General features: G+C 47.6%; 1 protein-coding gene and 1 pseudogene across 1 annotated transcript; one reads left to right on the top strand and one right to left on the bottom strand.

Moving 5' to 3' along the window:
* Positions 1–3,183: 3,183 nt before the first annotated feature.
* LOC129397860 (TATA-box binding protein associated factor 11 like protein 2) lies at positions 3,184–3,950 on the bottom strand. The gene has a single exon (XM_055113085.2). The coding sequence runs from the start codon at positions 3,948–3,950 to the stop codon at positions 3,354–3,356; it is 597 nt and encodes a 198-aa protein (XP_054969060.1). The 3' UTR covers positions 3,184–3,353.
* Positions 3,951–15,533: 11,583 nt separating this feature from the next.
* LOC129397870 (histone H3.Y-like) lies at positions 15,534–18,314 on the top strand (annotated as a pseudogene).
* Positions 18,315–20,545: the final 2,231 nt, after the last annotated feature.

Raw genomic sequence — 20,545 nt, 5'->3', positions numbered from 1 at the left:
ACTAGACCCAGATAATATGTGCTTGGGAATAGTGGAGCTAGCTTGCTTAAACTTTATTTAGACATATGCTAATTACTTGTGGGGAGCAAAGGCAGGCAGTGAGGATGTTAAGCTTATCCCAAAATAGTCAATTTTGGAAAATAGTCAAGTACGGGCCGGGCGCGGTGGCCCACGCCTGTAATACCAGCACTTTGGGAGGCCGAGGCACCCAGTCTCAAGGTCAGGAGATCGAGACCATCACGATTAACACGGTGAAACCCGGTCTCTGCTAAAAATACAAACATTAGCTGGGCGTGGTGGCAGGCGCTTCTAGTCCCAGATACTCAGGAGGCCGAGGCAGGAGAATAGCATGAACCTGGGAGGCGGAGCTTGCAGTGAGCCGAGATTGCGCCACTACATTCCAGCCTGGGCAACGGAGTGAGACTCTGTTTCTTTCGTAGGTATCTTGTCACCACTTAAGCAGCACCAATCAGAGACCACATTTTTCTAGGCAGTCTCCAAATGTACAGTATGAATAGTAATGTACTTTAAGAATAGTGATGAAGCTCCAGGAAAAATTGCATTGTCATTAACATGTAATACAATCAGCCATGAATGCTGTCAAAGATTTCTCCTGAAAAGATACCACTTTCTACAGATTTCTTTCTTGAGAGCTGTGGCTATATGATATTATATATTGAGAAGATTTAGTATGTGATTATTAAAAGGTCAGAAAACAAAAGATGCTGGCAAGGCTGTGGAGATATAGAAACACTTTTACAATGTCTGTGAGAGTGTAAATTAGTTCAACCATTGTGGAAGACAGTGTGGCGATTCCTCAAGGATCTAGAACCAGAAATACCGTTGGACCCAGCAATTTCATTACTGGGTATATACCCAAAGGATTATACATCATTCTACTATAAAGACACATATACATGTAAGTTTACTGCAGCACAGTTTACAATAGCAAAGACTTGGAACCAACCCAAATGCCCATCAATGATAGACTGGATAAAGAACATGTGGCATATATACAGCATGGAATACTATGCAGCCATAAAAAAGAATGAGCTCCTGTTTTTGTGGTGACGTGGATAACACTGAAAACCATCATTCTCAGCAAACTAACACAGGAACAGAAAACCAAACACCCTATGTTCTCACTCATACGTGGGAGTTGATCAATGAGAACACACCGACACAGAGAGGGGAACATCACACAGCGTGGCCTGTCAAGTGATGGGAGGCAAGGGAAGGGAGAGCATCAGGACAAATATGCAATGCATGCAGGGCTTAAAGCCTCCATGATGGGTTGATAGGTGCAGCAAACCACTAGGGCACATGTATACCTTTGTAACAAACCTGCACATTCTGCACATGGATCCCAAAACTGAAAGTAAAAAAAAACGATTTGTAAGGACACTGAACCTTCTCAGCTAATCCAATTTTCCTCTCTGAGAAAACAAAGCTGTGTTCCTGCTCCTGAGCTGACCTCTGAGACCTTGATGGGAACTTGTTTCTGTCTTCAGCAGTTCAGCTTTACTCAGACCCCACTCAGACTATTGAGTTCTATGAGGGGCCAGAAAAATGTTCTGATATTCTAATTAGAACATTAAAATATTCTAAGCTTGTGTGTGGAATCACCATCAGCACTGCTCTCTACAGATGCTTGCCTCCACCTCAGCAGACCAACCTGCTTGGGCCAGGTTCTCTTTGCCTCTACTGTTCAGAAAGTGCTAGAACTGCAACATCTGACACAATACAGCTTCCATGACTCCTCAGTGCCATGGAAAAGGAATGAGCTGAGAGCAATCTAAAGACTGGGAGATATTAAGTCTCTTGGATCTTACTTCTTTTGGTTGCTCCAGCACTTTAATTCCTGAGAGAGCCCTCCCATCTCCATCAGTTCTTCCAAGAACCTGTACCCTCCTTGTGTCTCTAAGACACACTGGTCTAACTTGTTATATACCTTTACAAGAAAGTTGGTGAAATAAAAGGAAAGCTAAACCATGTCAGAATATGGAGGTATGAAACAGAATTTCCCCATACTTAGTAAAGTTTAGAAATTTGTGTGATACCCAAAGGCAGATTCTATGTACACTCAGTCCTATTTTCAGAGCAAAAGCTGAGTGTATGAGGAAATAAAACTATATTTTATGGGGGTATCTTTGGCTTCAGGAAGAAAGAGTACATGTTACTCTGCATTCAATATTAGAGTTGAACTATGGGGTCTTTTCGATCCTTTTTGCTTATACTCTGTGATTCAGGGGGCACATGGCAAAGGTCAACAGACTGAAACAGCACCTTGGACATCTGTGAGCTGTGCTGGGAAGGCTCATAGTGATTCCATAATAAATCTCCGGTCTTTATTCTATAATGAAAAATTACTCTTTACATCATAAAGGTAAAGCAGAGTATGTACAATTAGAGTATGGAATAACTTTGTCACTCGTGATGAATCTACTTGGTCTGATACTTTAACAACTTCTCCAATGTCTCTGTATTCAGGTTTGATTTTCTGAGTGGATCATCGGTAGAATGAATGAAATCAAGAATACTCTAAAGCAATGTTTGGAACTAAATTTCAGTGTCTCCGGAAGCACTGATAAAATCACCATATGTAGCCACCGTGAAGTATCAATAGACTCTCTCTGTGTCTTTGAAACGGCCCATATGACCATTACAAAAGGCGGCTTGAGCAAAGGTGGTGTTGGAATTGGTTTCTCTCTAGTCTTACATGACGCATCTATACTATATTGCATTATAATACAGGAAAGGGTCACTTGCTGACGTAAAGCACCGTAGGCAGGAATAGAAGAGTCAACTTAGAGAAAAAAGTGCTTTGTAAATTTATTTTTATTTCTGAAGTTTGGAAAACAGTTTAACTGCTTTTGTGATGACTCACAAAAATACATATGAGCATTGAAAATGTACAGAAGAACAACAATTGGGAAACATTTCTGGAAGCTTCAATTACTGAAACCCAGATATAAGCATACAAGCTAAGACACAGCTACACCAGGCTTCAGCATGAAACCATACAAATCTCCTGGGAAGGGCTTCCCTCTCTGGATGCAGCTACCTGTCCACAGGATGCTCAAGGCCCAGGCACCTTTATTCTTCCAACTAGAAAGACAGAGAAAAATACCTCAACATACCATGAAAATGTCCAAACATTTAGCCAAGGCTCCTATGAAACAACCTGCTGTCTTCACCTAGGTACGGTCAGCTTCACAGTTTCAGACACTAAGATCCTGGGTAAATCCAGGGTGGACTGAGATAAGGAAGCTCCAGCAAACGCAGTCCTCTCATTGGAAGATGAATGCGATACTTATTCCTGCACAAACAGACCCTTCCCTCTGGCCTTGAGCCTAGAACATGATTTTTTTGTAGTTGCTGTTGGGGAAGAGGCCCTTGGGCTTTAACCTGCGAACAGCCTCCCTTAAATGCTTGGGCTGCAGCGGGGGCGTCTCTCCCCACATCTCGCACACGTCCAGGGCCTCTTCCACCACCTCTCCAACAAAGACCTTGGCTATTCCAGCCATAGCAATGGCGGTGTTCTCAGACACCGATCTGCCACTGATAGACTGCATCAGAGCTGCAATGCGTGCTTTTGGGAAAGCTGACCGGCGACACACTTCGTAGCGGGCCAGCTGCTCCTCAGACATGGCAGACAGCAGGGTTGTCATCCTCTGAGCCTCCTCTGCATCCACGGTGGGCTTCCTCTCCTTCTTCCCCTTGGTATCTGTTTTCCGTCTTTTGGCTGCAGGAGGAGCTGAGGCTGATGCTTCATTGTCACCTTCTGTGAGGTCCATGACATCCTGACTCCTGAGCTCACTTTCCTGATCCCTGGGTTCTTCCAAGTTCCTGTCTAGGTCCTCAGGGATTCCATCCTTCTTGCTGCCCTTCAGGCCTCGGGGCATGGCGAACATCTCAGCAGACGTACCTGTTTGCCTGCCTGTCTCCATGGGTGAGATTCAAGTCTGCTCCGTGACAGCAGCTGTAGAGGCAGAAGTTCTGGCTGGGGTGGTTCGATTATGGATCTGCAATGAGAACCTTTCAAAGAGTTTAGCTGCTGTGTTTCTGCTGAGCCAGTTTAACTATAACAGGACACAGCCCTCTGCCTCCCCTTCCCACACACAAACACACTCACTGAATGTTCTCACTTCTACAATGTGAAGAAACTTGTGGAAGGAGAGTATATTAGTTTTAGATCAATGCAGAATAAATTCTCAACAATTTTGGATATTTAAAACAAACAACAGCTCACAGGTCAGAAGTTCTGCTAGGCCAAGTGACTGCCTCCAGCTCAGAGTCACATGAGGGACCTCCAGGATGGGTCTGGCTGTGTGGTCCTTACCTTCACGTGAGAAGAGTCTGTGTTCGATCTCATTCGAGTTAGCCCCAGAATTCAATGCCTTAGGGTTGTGAGCCCCAGGCCTACTTGTTAGTTCTGCCTGCTGCCGTGAGGATGCTCTCAGCTCCTACAAGTGTTGCCCAAAGATTTAGCCAAGGCTCCTATGAAGCGATCTGCTGTCTTCATCCAGGTAAGGGCAACTGCACATTTTAAGACACTGAGATCGTGGGTAAATCCAGGTGGGACTGAGATGCAGGAGCTCCAGCACACACACTCCTGTCATTGGAAGATGAACGCGGTACTTCTTCCTGCACAAACAGACCCTGCCCTCTGGCCTCGGGCCTAGAACATGATTCTTTTGCAGTTGCTGTTGGGGAAGAGGCCCTTGGGCTTTAACCTGCGAACGGCCTCCCTTAAATGCTTGGGCTGCAGCGGGGGCGTCTCTCCCCACATCTCACACACGTCCAGGGCCTCTTCCACCACCTCTCCGACAAAGACCTTGGCTATTCCAGCCATGGCAATGGCCGCGTTCTCAGACACCGAACCGCCAGTGATAGCCCGCATCAGACCCGCGATGCGTGCTCTCGGGAAAGCTGACCGGCGACACACTTCGTAGCGGGACAGCTGCTCCTCAGACATGGCAGACAGCAGGGTTGTCATCCTCTGAGCCTCCTCTGCATCCACGGTGGGCTTCCTCTCCTTCTTGCCTTTTGTATGTGTTTTCCGTCTTTTGGCTGCAGGAGGAGCTGAGGCTGAGGCCTCATTGTCACCTTCTGGGAGGTCCATGACATCCTCACTCCTGAGCTCACCTTCCTGATCCCTGGGTTCTTCCGAGTTCCCATCTAGGTCCTCAGGGATTCCATCCTTCTTGCTGCCCTTCAGACCTCGGGGCATGGCGAGCATCTCAGCAGACACACCTGTTTGCCTGCCGGTCTCCATGGGTGAGATTCAAGCCTGCTCCGTGACAGCAGCTGTACAGGCAGAAGTTCCGGCTGGGGTGGTTTGATTCTGGATCTGCGATGAGAACCTTTCAGAGATTTTAGCTGCCGTGCTTCTGCTGAGCCAGTTTCGCCGTAACCGGACACGGCTCCCGGCCTCCCCTTCCCACACACAAACACACACACACTGAATTTTCCCACTTCCACAATGTGAAGAAACTTGTGGAAGGAGAGTATGTTAGTTTTAGGTCAATGCAGAACGAATTCTCACCAATTTGGGATATTTAAAACAAACACCAGCTCACAGGTCAGAAGTTCTGCTAGGCCAAGTGACCGCCTCCTGCTCAGAGTCACACGAGGGACCTCCAGGATGGGTCTGGCTGTGTGGTCGTCGCCTCCACCCGAGAAGGGTCTGGCTTCGATCCGATTCGAGTTGGTGGCAGAATTCAACAATGCCTTAGGGTTGTGAGCCCCAGGCCCACTTGTTGGTTCTGCCGGCTGCCGTGAGGATGCTCTCAGCTCCTACCCGTGTTGCCCAGGTCTCGGCTGTGAGGCCCCCTGGGTGTGCACAGCCAGCGCTGGGGAATCTCCCACAGGGGAGCGTAATCACAGGGGGGTTCAGTCCTCCCTTACAAAGGGCTCAGATGACTGAATTAGACCCAGCCCTTAGCAGCCATTGGTTCAGGATAGCCCTAATCTAATCAGGAAGTTGGGCCGGCACATCAATCCATGCTTCCGCCCACACCCAAGGGAGGGGCAGACACAGGGCGAGTCTCTGAGGGGCGGGAAATGCAGGGGGCATTTCAGAATTCAGTCTCCTTCACAGAATCGCAAAGTTCACATTTCACAACAATAAAGAAACTATTTACAGTAAAAAATGAGACATTTTACGAAGTTGAGCATTAGAAAACTTCGATGTCTGAGAAAAAAAAACTCTCTAACGCACAGGGAAACAAGCGGTTTATCGAATACTCTGAAAATAAAATGGGCTGGGTGAGGGAAACGTGAAAATATTATTTCAATTTTATTTTACGTCATTTTATCTTAGTTTAGTTTGGTTTATTTGTTTGTTTCTGAGACAGAGTCTCGCTCTGTCCCCCAGGCTGGATTACAGCGGCCCGCTCTCAGTCCACTGCAGCCTCGGCATCCTAGGCTCAACGGATTCTCCTGCCTCAGCCTCCAGAGCGGCTGGGACTAAATGTGCGCGCTGCCACGCCGGGCAAATTGTTGTATCTTTTCAAGTAGAGACGAGGTTTCACCATTTTGGCCAGGCTGGTCTTGAACTGCTGACTTCAGGTGATCTGCCCCACTTTGGCTTCCCAAAGAGAAGGGACTATAGGCGTGAGCCACCGCGCCCAGACTATGAGAGTTTCACGCTGAAGCCCGAAGCTGCTCTGCCTTAGGATTTTTCCTGAGTTTTACTTTCTTGTCAGGATGAGTTGCTAGTTCATCTTTCCTGTTGGATCTTCTAGAAAGGCATTACTGATGAGATTATGGCTTTCTCACAAGAAATACTACTTTGGTGAAACTCTATTGAAATTATCAGTACCTTCAGTTTCCAATACTTATCAAGTACAATAGTTGAACGTGGCATGGTAGCTGAAAGGGTAAGAGGCAGAATTTGGCAGACTCCGTTTTTTTCAGTTTCGATGGTTTCAGGTTTTTTGGTTTCAGCCAAACTAAAGAATGTCCTCACGAGCTGTCAATTCACAGGTCACTACAGAGAATTTTTGAGACGGAATCACAGGGTAATTTTTGGCGTATGATCTGTGAGCTGTGCTGGGAAGGTTCACGCTGATTCCATAATAAATCTCGGGTTTTTACTCTATAGCGAAAAATTACTCTTTTCCATCACGAAGGTAAAGCAGAGTATGTACAAGTAGAGTGTGGAATAACTTTGTCACTCGTGACGAACCGACTTGGTCCAATAGTTTAACGACTTCTCCAATGTCTCCGTACTCAGGTTTGATTTTCTGAGCGGATCATCGGTAGAATGAATAAAATCAAGAATCCTCTAAGGCAATGTTTGGAACTAAATTTCAGTGTCTCCGGAAGCACTGGAAAAGTCACCACGTGTAGCGACAGTGAAGTATCAATGGGCTCTCTCTGTGTCCTTTAAACCGCCCATATGATCGTTACAAATGGCGGCTTGAGGAAAGGTGGTTTTGGAATTGGTTTCTCTCTAGTCTTACATGATGTATCTATACTATATTGCATTATAATGCAGGAAAGGGTCACTTGCTGACATAAAGCACAGCAGGCAGGAATAGAAGAGTCAACTTAGGGGGAAAAAAAGTGCTTTGTGATTTCATTTTGATGTCTGCAGTTTGGAAATCAGTTGATCAGTTTAACTGTTTTCGTGATGGCTCACAAAAATACATATGAGCATTGAAAAGGTACAGGAGAACAACAATCGGGGAAACATTTCTGCAAGCTCCAATCACTGGAACCCAGACAGAAGCATACAAGCTAAGAGACAGCTACACCAGGCTTCAGCGGGAAACCATACAGATCTCCTGGGAAGGGCTTCCCTCTCTGAATGCGGCTGCCTGTCCACGGGATGCTCTGGGCCCAGGCACCTTGATTCCTCCAACTGGAAAGACATAGAAAAACGCCTCCACATCCCATTAAAATGCCCAAAGATTTAGCCAAGGCTCCTATGAAGCGATCTGCTGTCTTCATCCAGGTAAGGGCAACTGCACATTTTAAGACACTGAGATCGTGGGTAAATCCAGGTGGGACTGAGATGCAGGAGCTCCAGCACACACACTCCTGTCATTGGAAGATGAACGCGGTACTTCTTCCTGCACAAACAGACCCTGCCCTCTGGCCTCGGGCCTAGAACATGATTCTTTTGCAGTTGCTGTTGGGGAAGAGGCCCTTGGGCTTTAACCTGCGAACGGCCTCCCTTAAATGCTTGGGCTGCAGCGGGGGCGTCTCTCCCCACATCTCACACACGTCCAGGGCCTCTTCCACCACCTCTCCGACAAAGACCTTGGCTATTCCAGCCATGGCAATGGCCGCGTTCTCAGACACCGAACCGCCAGTGATAGCCCGCATCAGACCCGCGATGCGTGCTCTCGGGAAAGCTGACCGGCGACACACTTCGTAGCGGGACAGCTGCTCCTCAGACATGGCAGACAGCAGGGTTGTCATCCTCTGAGCCTCCTCTGCATCCACGGTGGGCTTCCTCTCCTTCTTGCCTTTTGTATGTGTTTTCCGTCTTTTGGCTGCAGGAGGAGCTGAGGCTGAGGCCTCATTGTCACCTTCTGGGAGGTCCATGACATCCTCACTCCTGAGCTCACCTTCCTGATCCCTGGGTTCTTCCGAGTTCCCATCTAGGTCCTCAGGGATTCCATCCTTCTTGCTGCCCTTCAGACCTCGGGGCATGGCGAGCATCTCAGCAGACACACCTGTTTGCCTGCCGGTCTCCATGGGTGAGATTCAAGCCTGCTCCGTGACAGCAGCTGTACAGGCAGAAGTTCCGGCTGGGGTGGTTTGATTCTGGATCTGCGATGAGAACCTTTCAGAGATTTTAGCTGCCGTGCTTCTGCTGAGCCAGTTTCGCCGTAACCGGACACGGCTCCCGGCCTCCCCTTCCCACACACAAACACACACACACTGAATTTTCCCACTTCCACAATGTGAAGAAACTTGTGGAAGGAGAGTATGTTAGTTTTAGGTCAATGCAGAACGAATTCTCACCAATTTGGGATATTTAAAACAAACACCAGCTCACAGGTCAGAAGTTCTGCTAGGCCAAGTGACCGCCTCCTGCTCAGAGTCACACGAGGGACCTCCAGGATGGGTCTGGCTGTGTGGTCGTCGCCTCCACCCGAGAAGGGTCTGGCTTCGATCCGATTCGAGTTGGTGGCAGAATTCAACAATGCCTTAGGGTTGTGAGCCCCAGGCCCACTTGTTGGTTCTGCCGGCTGCCGTGAGGATGCTCTCAGCTCCTACCCGTGTTGCCCAGGTCTCGGCTGTGAGGCCCCCTGGGTGTGCACAGCCAGCGCTGGGGAATCTCCCACAGGGGAGCGTAATCACAGGGGGGTTCAGTCCTCCCTTACAAAGGGCTCAGATGACTGAATTAGACCCAGCCCTTAGCAGCCATTGGTTCAGGATAGCCCTAATCTAATCAGGAAGTTGGGCCGGCACATCAATTCATGCTTCCGCCCACACCCAAGGGAGGGGCAGACACAGGGCGAGTCTCTGAGGGGCGGGAAATGCAGGGGGCATTTCAGAATTCAGTCTCCTTCACAGAATCGCAAAGTTCACATTTCACAACAATAAAGAAACTATTTACAGTAAAAAATGAGACATTTTACGAAGTTGAGCATTAGAAAACTTCGATGTCTGAGAAAAAAAAACTCTCTAACGCACAGGGAAACAAGCGGTTTATCAAATACTCTGAAAATAAAATGGGCTGGGTGAGGGAAACGTGAAAATATTATTTCAATTTTATTTTACGTCATTTTATCTTAGTTTAGTTTGGTTTATTTGTTTATTTCTGAGACAGAGTCTCGCTCTGTCCCCCAGGCTGGATTACAGCGGCCCGCTCTCAGCCCACTGCAGCCTCGGCATCCTAGGCTCAACGGATTCTCCTGCCTCAGCCTCCAGAGCGGCTGGGACTAAATGTGCGCGCTGCCACGCCGGGCAAATTTTTGTATCTTTTCAAGTAGAGACGAGGTTTCACCATTTTGGCCAGGCTGGTCTTGAACTGCTGACTTCAGGTGATCTGCCCCACTTTGGCTTCCCAAAGAGAAGGGACTATAGGCGTGAGCCACCGCGCCCAGACTATGAGAGTTTCACGCTGAAGCCCGAAGCTGCTCTGCCTTAGGATTTTTCCTGAGTTTTACTTTCTTGTCAGGATGAGTTGCTAGTTCATCTTTCCTGTTGGATCTTCTACAAAGGCATTACTGATGAGATTATGGCTTTCTCACAAGAAATACTACTTTGTTGAAACTCTATTGAAATTATCAGTACCTTCAGTTTCCAATACTTATCAAGTACAATAGTTGAACGTGGCATGGTAGCTGAAAGGGTAAGAGGCAGAATTTGGCAGACTCCGTTTTTTTCAGTTTCGATGGTTTCAGGTTTTTTGGTTTCAGCCAAACTAAAGAATGTCCTCACGAGCTGTCAATTCACAGGTCACTACAGAGAATTTTTGAGACGGAATCACAGGGTAATTTTTGGCGTATGATCTGTGAGCTGTGCTGGGAAGGTTCACGCTGATTCCATAATAAATCTCGGGTTTTTACTCTATAGCGAAAAATTACTCTTTTCCATCACGAAGGTAAAGCAGAGTATGTACAAGTAGAGTGTGGAATAACTTTGTCACTCGTGACGAACCGACTTGGTCCAATAGTTTAACGACTTCTCCAATGTCTCCGTACTCAGGTTTGATTTTCTGAGCGGATCATCGGTAGAATGAATAAAATCAAGAATCCTCTAAGGCAATGTTTGGAACTAAATTTCAGTGTCTCCGGAAGCACTGGAAAAGTCACCACGTGTAGCGACAGTGAAGTATCAATGGGCTCTCTCTGTGTCCTTTAAACCGCCCATATGATCGTTACAAATGGCGGCTTGAGGAAAGGTGGTTTTGGAATTGGTTTCTCTCTAGTCTTACATGATGTATCTATACTATATTGCAGTATAATGCAGGAAAGGGTCACTTGCTGACATAAAGCACAGCAGGCAGGAATAGAAGAGTCAACTTAGGGGGAAAAAAAGTGCTTTGTGATTTCATTTTGATGTCTGCAGTTTGGAAATCAGTTGATCAGTTTAACTGTTTTCGTGATGGCTCACAAAAATACATATGAGCATTGAAAAGGTACAGGAGAACAACAATCGGGGAAACATTTCTGCAAGCTCCAATCACTGGAACCCAGACAGAAGCATACAAGCTAAGAGACAGCTACACCAGGCTTCAGCGGGAAACCATACAGATCTCCTGGGAAGGGCTTCCCTCTCTGAATGCGGCTGCCTGTCCACGGGATGCTCTGGGCCCAGGCACCTTGATTCCTCCAACTGGAAAGACATAGAAAAACGCCTCCACATCCCATTAAAATGCCCAAAGATTTAGCCAAGGCTCCTATGAAGCGATCTGCTGTCTTCATCCAGGTAAGGGCAACTGCACATTTTAAGACACTGAGATCGTGGGTAAATCCAGGTGGGACTGAGATGCAGGAGCTCCAGCACACACACTCCTGTCATTGGAAGATGAACGCGGTACTTCTTCCTGCACAAACAGACCCTGCCCTCTGGCCTCGGGCCTAGAACATGATTCTTTTGCAGTTGCTGTTGGGGAAGAGGCCCTTGGGCTTTAACCTGCGAACGGCCTCCCTTAAATGCTTGGGCTGCAGCGGGGGCGTCTCTCCCCACATCTCACACACGTCCAGGGCCTCTTCCACCACCTCTCCGACAAAGACCTTGGCTATTCCAGCCATGGCAATGGCCGCGTTCTCAGACACCGAACCGCCAGTGATAGCCCGCATCAGACCCGCGATGCGTGCTCTCGGGAAAGCTGACCGGCGACACACTTCGTAGCGGGACAGCTGCTCCTCAGACATGGCAGACAGCAGGGTTGTCATCCTCTGAGCCTCCTCTGCATCCACGGTGGGCTTCCTCTCCTTCTTGCCTTTTGTATGTGTTTTCCGTCTTTTGGCTGCAGGAGGAGCTGAGGCTGAGGCCTCATTGTCACCTTCTGGGAGGTCCATGACATCCTCACTCCTGAGCTCACCTTCCTGATCCCTGGGTTCTTCCGAGTTCCCATCTAGGTCCTCAGGGATTCCATCCTTCTTGCTGCCCTTCAGACCTCGGGGCATGGCGAGCATCTCAGCAGACACACCTGTTTGCCTGCCGGTCTCCATGGGTGAGATTCAAGCCTGCTCCGTGACAGCAGCTGTACAGGCAGAAGTTCCGGCTGGGGTGGTTTGATTCTGGATCTGCGATGAGAACCTTTCAGAGATTTTAGCTGCCGTGCTTCTGCTGAGCCAGTTTCGCCGTAACCGGACACGGCTCCCGGCCTCCCCTTCCCACACACAAACACACACACACTGAATTTTCCCACTTCCACAATGTGAAGAAACTTGTGGAAGGAGAGTATGTTAGTTTTAGGTCAATGCAGAACGAATTCTCACCAATTTGGGATATTTAAAACAAACACCAGCTCACAGGTCAGAAGTTCTGCTAGGCCAAGTGACCGCCTCCTGCTCAGAGTCACACGAGGGACCTCCAGGATGGGTCTGGCTGTGTGGTCGTCGCCTCCACCCGAGAAGGGTCTGGCTTCGATCCGATTCGAGTTGGTGGCAGAATTCAACAATGCCTTAGGGTTGTGAGCCCCAGGCCCACTTGTTGGTTCTGCCGGCTGCCGTGAGGATGCTCTCAGCTCCTACCCGTGTTGCCCAGGTCTCGGCTGTGAGGCCCCCTGGGTGTGCACAGCCAGCGCTGGGGAATCTCCCACAGGGGAGCGTACTCACAGGGGGGTTCAGTCCTCCCTTACAAAGGGCTCAGATGACTGAATTAGACCCAGCCCTTAGCAGCCATTGGTTCAGGATAGCCCTAATCTAATCAGGAAGTTGGGCCGGCACATCAATCCATGCTTCCGCCCACACCCAAGGGAGGGGCAGACACAGGGCGAGTCTCTGAGGGGCGGGAAATGCAGGGGGCATTTCAGAATTCAGTCTCCTTCACAGAATCGCAAAGTTCACATTTCACAACAATAAAGAAACTATTTACAGTAAAAAATGAGACATTTTACGAAGTTGAGCATTAGAAAACTTCGATGTCTGAGAAAAAAAAACTCTCTAACGCACAGGGAAACAAGCGGTTTATCGAATACTCTGAAAATAAAATGGGCTGGGTGAGGGAAACGTGAAAATATTATTTCAATTTTATTTTACGTCATTTTATCTTAGTTTAGTTTGGTTTATTTGTTTATTTCTGAGACAGAGTCTCGCTCTGTCCCCCAGGCTGGATTACAGCGGCCCGCTCTCAGTCCACTGCAGCCTCGGCATCCTAGGCTCAACGGATTCTCCTGCCTCAGCCTCCAGAGCGGCTGGGACTAAATGTGCGCGCTGCCACGCCGGGCAAATTGTTGTATCTTTTCAAGTAGAGACGAGGTTTCACCATTTTGGCCAGGCTGGTCTTGAACTGCTGACTTCAGGTGATCTGCCCCACTTTGGCTTCCCAAAGAGAAGGGACTATAGGCGTGAGCCACCGCGCCCAGACTATGAGAGTTTCACGCTGAAGCCCGAAGCTGCTCTGCCTTAGGATTTTTCCTGAGTTTTACTTTCTTGTCAGGATGAGTTGCTAGTTCATCTTTCCTGTTGGATCTTCTAGAAAGGCATTACTGATGAGATTATGGCTTTCTCACAAGAAATACTACTTTGGTGAAACTCTATTGAAATTATCAGTACCTTCAGTTTCCAATACTTATCAAGTACAATAGTTGAACGTGGCATGGTAGCTGAAAGGGTAAGAGGCAGAATTTGGCAGACTCCGTTTTTTTCAGTTTCGATGGTTTCAGGTTTTTTGGTTTCAGCCAAACTAAAGAATGTCCTCACGAGCTGTCAATTCACAGGTCACTACAGAGAATTTTTGAGACGGAATCACAGGGTAATTTTTGGCGTATGATCTGTGAGCTGTGCTGGGAAGGTTCACGCTGATTCCATAATAAATCTCGGGTTTTTACTCTATAGCGAAAAATTACTCTTTTCCATCACGAAGGTAAAGCAGAGTATGTACAAGTAGAGTGTGGAATAACTTTGTCACTCGTGACGAACCGACTTGGTCCAATAGTTTAACGACTTCTCCAATGTCTCCGTACTCAGGTTTGATTTTCTGAGCGGATCATCGGTAGAATGAATAAAATCAAGAATCCTCTAAGGCAATGTTTGGAACTAAATTTCAGTGTCTCCGGAAGCACTGGAAAAGTCACCACGTGTAGCGACAGTGAAGTATCAATGGGCTCTCTCTGTGTCCTTTAAACCGCCCATATGATCGTTACAAATGGCGGCTTGAGGAAAGGTGGTTTTGGAATTGGTTTCTCTCTAGTCTTACATGATGTATCTATACTATATTGCATTATAATGCAGGAAAGGGTCACTTGCTGACATAAAGCACAGCAGGCAGGAATAGAAGAGTCAACTTAGGGGGAAAAAAAGTGCTTTGTGATTTCATTTTGATGTCTGCAGTTTGGAAATCAGTTGATCAGTTTAACTGTTTTCGTGATGGCTCACAAAAATACATATGAGCATTGAAAAGGTACAGGAGAACAACAATCGGGGAAACATTTCTGCAAGCTCCAATCACTGGAACCCAGACAGAAGCATACAAGCTAAGAGACAGCTACACCAGGCTTCAGCGGGAAACCATACAGATCTCCTGGGAAGGGCTTCCCTCTCTGAATGCGGCTGCCTGTCCACGGGATGCTCTGGGCCCAGGCACCTTGATTCCTCCAACTGGAAAGACATAGAAAAACGCCTCCACATCCCATTAAAATGCCCAAAGATTTAGCCAAGGCTCCTATGAAGCGATCTGCTGTCTTCATCCAGGTAAGGGCAACTGCACATTTTAAGACACTGAGATCGTGGGTAAATCCAGGTGGGACTGAGATGCAGGAGCTCCAGCACACACACTCCTGTCATTGGAAGATGAACGCGGTACTTCTTCCTGCACAAACAGACCCTGCCCTCTGGCCTCGGGCCTAGAACATGATTCTTTTGCAGTTGCTGTTGGGGAAGAGGCCCTTGGGCTTTAACCTGCGAACGGCCTCCCTTAAATGCTTGGGCTGCAGCGGGGGCGTCTCTCCCCACATCTCACACACGTCCAGGGCCTCTTCCACCACCTCTCCGACAAAGACCTTGGCTATTCCAGCCATGGCAATGGCCGCGTTCTCAGACACCGAACCGCCAGTGATAGCCCGCATCAGACCCGCGATGCGTGCTCTCGGGAAAGCTGACCGGCGACACACTTCGTAGCGGGACAGCTGCTCCTCAGACATGGCAGACAGCAGGGTTGTCATCCTCTGAGCCTCCTCTGCATCCACGGTGGGCTTCCTCTCCTTCTTGCCTTTTGTATGTGTTTTCCGTCTTTTGGCTGCAGGAGGAGCTGAGGCTGAGGCCTCATTGTCACCTTCTGGGAGGTCCATGACATCCTCACTCCTGAGCTCACCTTCCTGATCCCTGGGTTCTTCCGAGTTCCCATCTAGGTCCTCAGGGATTCCATCCTTCTTGCTGCCCTTCAGACCTCGGGGCATGGCGAGCATCTCAGCAGACACACCTGTTTGCCTGCCGGTCTCCATGGGTGAGATTCAAGCCTGCTCCGTGACAGCAGCTGTACAGGCAGAAGTTCCGGCTGGGGTGGTTTGATTCTGGATCTGCGATGAGAACCTTTCAGAGATTTTAGCTGCCGTGCTTCTGCTGAGCCAGTTTCGCCGTAACCGGACACGGCTCCCGGCCTCCCCTTCCCACACACAAACACACACACACTGAATTTTCCCACTTCCACAATGTGAAGAAACTTGTGGAAGGAGAGTATGTTAGTTTTAGGTCAATGCAGAACGAATTCTCACCAATTTGGGATATTTAAAACAAACACCAGCTCACAGGTCAGAAGTTCTGCTAGGCCAAGTGACCGCCTCCTGCTCAGAGTCACACGAGGGACCTCCAGGATGGGTCTGGCTGTGTGGTCGTCGCCTCCACCCGAGAAGGGTCTGGCTTCGATCCGATTCGAGTTGGTGGCAGAATTCAACAATGCCTTAGGGTTGTGAGCCCCAGGCCCACTTGTTGGTTCTGCCGGCTGCCGTGAGGATGCTCTCAGCTCCTACCCGTGTTGCCCAGGTCTCGGCTGTGAGGCCCCCTGGGTGTGCACAGCCAGTGCTGGGGAATCTCCCACAGGGGAGCGTACTCACAGGGGGGTTCAGTCCTCCCTTACAAAGGGCTCAGATGACTGAATTAGACCCAGCCCTTAGCAGCCATTGGTTCAGGATAGCCCTAATCTAATCAGGAAGTTGGGCCGGCACATCAATCCATGCTTCCGCCCACACCCAAGGGAGGGGCAGACACAGGGCGAGTCTCTGAGGGGCGGGAAATGCAGGGGGCATTTCAGAATTCAGTCTCCTTCACAGAATCGCAAAGTTCACATTTCACAACAATAAAGAAACTATTTACAGTAAAAAATGAGACATTTTACGAAGTTGAGCATTAGAAAACTTCGATGTCTGAGAAAAAAAAACTCTCTAACGCACAGGGAAACAAGCGGTTTATCAAATACTCTGAAAATAAAATGGGCTGGGTGAGGGAAACGTGAAAATATTATTTCAATTTTATTTTACGTCATTTTATCTTAGTTTAGTTTGGTTTATTTGTTTATTTCTGAGACAGAGTCTCGCTCTGTCCCCCAGGCTGGATTACAGCGGCCCGCTCTCAGTCCACTGCAGCCTCGGCATCCTAGGCTCAACGGATTCTCCTGCCTCAGCCTCCAGAGCGGCTGGGACTAAATGTGCGCGCTGCCACGCCGGGCAAATTGTTGTATCTTTTCAAGTAGAGACGAGGTTTCACCATTTTGGCCAGGCTGGTCTTGAACTGCTGACTTCAGGTGATCTGCCCCACTTTGGCTTCCCAAAGAGAAGGGACTATAGGCGTGAGCCACCGCGCCCAGACTATGAGAGTTTCACGCTGAAGCCCGAAGCTGCTCTGCCTTAGGATTTTTCCTGAGTTTTACTTTCTTGTCAGGATGAGTTGCTAGTTCATCTTTCCTGTTGGATCTTCTACAAAGGCATTACTGATGAGATTATGGCTTTCTCACAAGAAATACTACTTTGGTGAAACTCTATTGAAATTATCAGTACCTTCAGTTTCCAATACTTATCAAGTACAATAGTTGAACGTGGCATGGTAGCTGAAAGGGTAAGAGGCAGAATTTGGCAGACTCCGTTTTTTTCAGTTTCGATGGTTTCAGGTTTTTTGGTTTCAGCCAAACTAAAAAATGTCCTCACGAGCTGTCAATTCACAGGTCACTACAGAGAATTTTTGAGACGGAATCACAGGGTAATTTTTGGCGTATGATCTGTGAGCTGTGCTGGGAAGGTTCACGCTGATTCCATAATAAATCTCGGGTTTTTACTCTATAGCGAAAAATTACTCTTTTCCATCACGAAGGTAAAGCAGAGTATGTACAAGTAGAGTGTGGAATAACTTTGTCACTCGTGACGAACCGACTTGGTCCAATAGTTTAACGACTTCTCCAATGTCTCCGTACTCAGGTTTGATTTTCTGAGCGGATCATCGGTAGAATGAATAAAATCAAGAATGGAATCTAGCCAGGTGGCTCTAATGCAATCATCGCAGCGAATTATAAGACTCTAAACTTGGTTGAGACCACAGAGCAAGACTAGCTGCAAGAAGATTCCCACTGCGGGTGCGTAGACCTCGGAAGCCCAGGACCCCACAGGGTGAACGAGCAGCCTGACTTCTGACCCACAGACCTGTGAGCAGGTAAGTCTAGGGCTGGATTGAAAGGGGCTAAGCGTGAGGGTGCATCTTCTGCACGGATCTCAACTCACAGGCTCTCTGAATCCTGTCCACAAACCCACCGCCCTCGCTCCCTGACGCCAGAGCTGCCTGCAGCTGGCCAGGCTCAGCCCAAGGACAGGGGAGAGGCCGCGGCCCTGCACCACAGTGGACATCAAGCAGAACACCCGCAAAGCCACCACCTCGGAGGCCCCCAGGAAGCCCCTGGCCACCAAAGCTGCCGGCAAGAGGGCGCCGCCTACAGGAGGGATCAAGAAGCCCCACGGCTACAGGCTTGGCACCCTGGCACTCTGCAAAATCAGAAAGTAGCAGAAGTCCACTCAGCTGCTCCTGCGCAAGCTGCACTTCCACCGCCTGGTGCGCGAGATCACCCAGGCCATCAGCCCGGACCTGCGCTTCCAGAGCGCAACCACTAGCGCCCTGCAGGAGCCCAGCAAGGCCTACCTCGTGCGCCTCTTTGAATACACCAACCTGTGTGCCATCCATGCCAGGCACGTGACATGACAATTATGCCCAGAGACATGCAGCTGGCCCGCTGCCTCCGTGCAGCGGGTACTTAAGAGCCCACGCTCCTGGGATACCTTGCACTCTAGACGGCTTCGTTTCTGTTTTGTTGTGTGTTTTTTTTTTCTCTTCTTTCAGTTACTGGTAGTTCTGATGTTAGAAGTTTTATTCCGTTCTGGTTTCTTTTCCCCCATGGGGTCCAAAAGTAGCTAAGAATATGATTGGGAGTGGAAACATAAGCAGAAATCACAGGTAGTGACTGTGTTTCTATTTGCTTTTATTTGTAAACTTTTATTCTGCATTGAGGGTCTAATGCATTAGTGTTGAGTGGAAATGTCTCAGTGAGCAAGTTTCAGCACTTCAACCCTACATCAATTGTCAATACATTTGCTCTTTTGTTTGGAGAATGCCTCATTTAGACTATTTACAAGCAAATACATTTCTTCTTGATGGAAACTCGATATTTGTCGCACTTGATCAAACAGTAGATGAGACCCACACTTTGAAGTTTTCTATATACAGCTACATGGTTTCAATGTTCCCTGTCTCCTGGGCTGTTCCTGCTAGTTTGCTATGAAAATACACCCAACTCTACTTTCTAAAAAGTGAATAGACTCTCTATCCACAAGTCACTTCACATTACAGGAGGCAGAACAGCCAACGTGGGTCTGTTTATGGGTAGGAAAGAGAGAGACACTTATTAGAAGTTTCTAATGCAGTCTGTCACTGGTAGGTCAGCATTCTAGAACATGGTCATGGCCATGCATATGGCTGGAATGACCGGGGTCTTATTCAGGGAGGTGGTAGAAGCAGCCCTGGGTGTGTGTGAGATGGGGAATCAGACGCCCCGCTGCAGCCCAAGCATTAGAAGGAGGCTGTTCGCAGATGAAAACCCAAGGGCCACTTCCTCAACACCTAGTACAAAATAACTGTCTTCTTCTGGGCCCCAGTCTAGATAGAAAGGCCTGTTCTTAAAGGACAAAGAACTGAATCCACTGTTTCTATGACAGGACTGCCTGTGCCCTGCACCTTCTGTGTTTTAGTCTAGACTGAATTGACCCATGATTTTAAAGTCTTTCTCCAACTGTGTCACTGATCTCATCTAGATGAAGGCAGCAGCTTCTTTCATAATTGCTTTGACTAAATATTTGTGCTTCTAAGGGCATATAGACACATTTTTCTGTTTCTTTCTACCTGGAAGAAAAAAGTTGTGTGAGTCCAAAGCATCCTGGGGACAGGAAGCTACTTTCAGAGAGAAAAACGCTTTCAAGAGACTTATGTGTTTTCATACTGAAGCCTGGAGTTGCAATGTCTTAGCTTTTATGCTTGTTGCTTGATTTCAACAGGTGAAGCCTCCAGAAACTATTTCCTTATGGTAGTCTATCCAGAAGGCTGTGTCCTGACCAGGAGACTGGAATTGATTTGAATGAATGAAATTTGAATGAATGAAAATTGAATTTTCATTTGTCATCCACTGAACTATTTTCTGACTTTTGCAAGAATGAAATTAAAATTACACACCAAATTGTTGTCTAAAATGACTTTACTCACATTGCTACCAAGATTGTTTTATGTCAGGGAGGGCTCTTTGATAATATTAAAATGGTAAAGTATTCTAGAAGCTGCATGGAAAACTTCAGAGAGAAAACAGACCCTAGAAACACTGTCTAGTCTCTGCACTCATTTCCATGCCTTCAGCTCTGAAGAATCGGTTTTACTGTAAACTATTTTTATAGCTAAGGTAATATACTGATCTCTCTGTTGTCCTTCTGAGAAAGAAAAATACATCTGACATGTAATTTTATAGTACATAAGAATTCTCACATATTTTAATGTTATATTATGGTGTTAAAATGCAAAAATTAAAGAGAAAATTCCTATGATTATAAGATTTAAGCATTAAATATTTTCATTAAAATAAAACACTCTTTCTAATTACACTGACATATAATTCATCAAATACTCTGAATATAAGAGAAATGGGAACAAATGTATAATAAAAAATCAAATGAACTTCCAGTGTTCACGGTGGCGTGGATGGAGCTTAGTCGTCATCACTCTGCCCTAACAACAAGCATAAAATTTAAAAAGTGCAAAATTGGCCAGGCATGCTGGTTCATGCCGGTAATCCCAGCACTTTGGGAGGCTGAGGCAGGCAAATCACCTGAGGTCGGAAGTTCAAGACCAGCCTGGCCAACATGGAGAAACCCCATCTCTACTAAAAAAAAAAA

Source organism: Pan paniscus, chromosome 4 (assembly GCF_029289425.2).
Source record: "Pan paniscus chromosome 4, NHGRI_mPanPan1-v2.0_pri, whole genome shotgun sequence".
NCBI lineage: Eukaryota > Metazoa > Chordata > Mammalia > Primates > Hominidae > Pan > Pan paniscus.
This window is presented reverse-complemented; position numbering and strand designations above follow the sequence as displayed.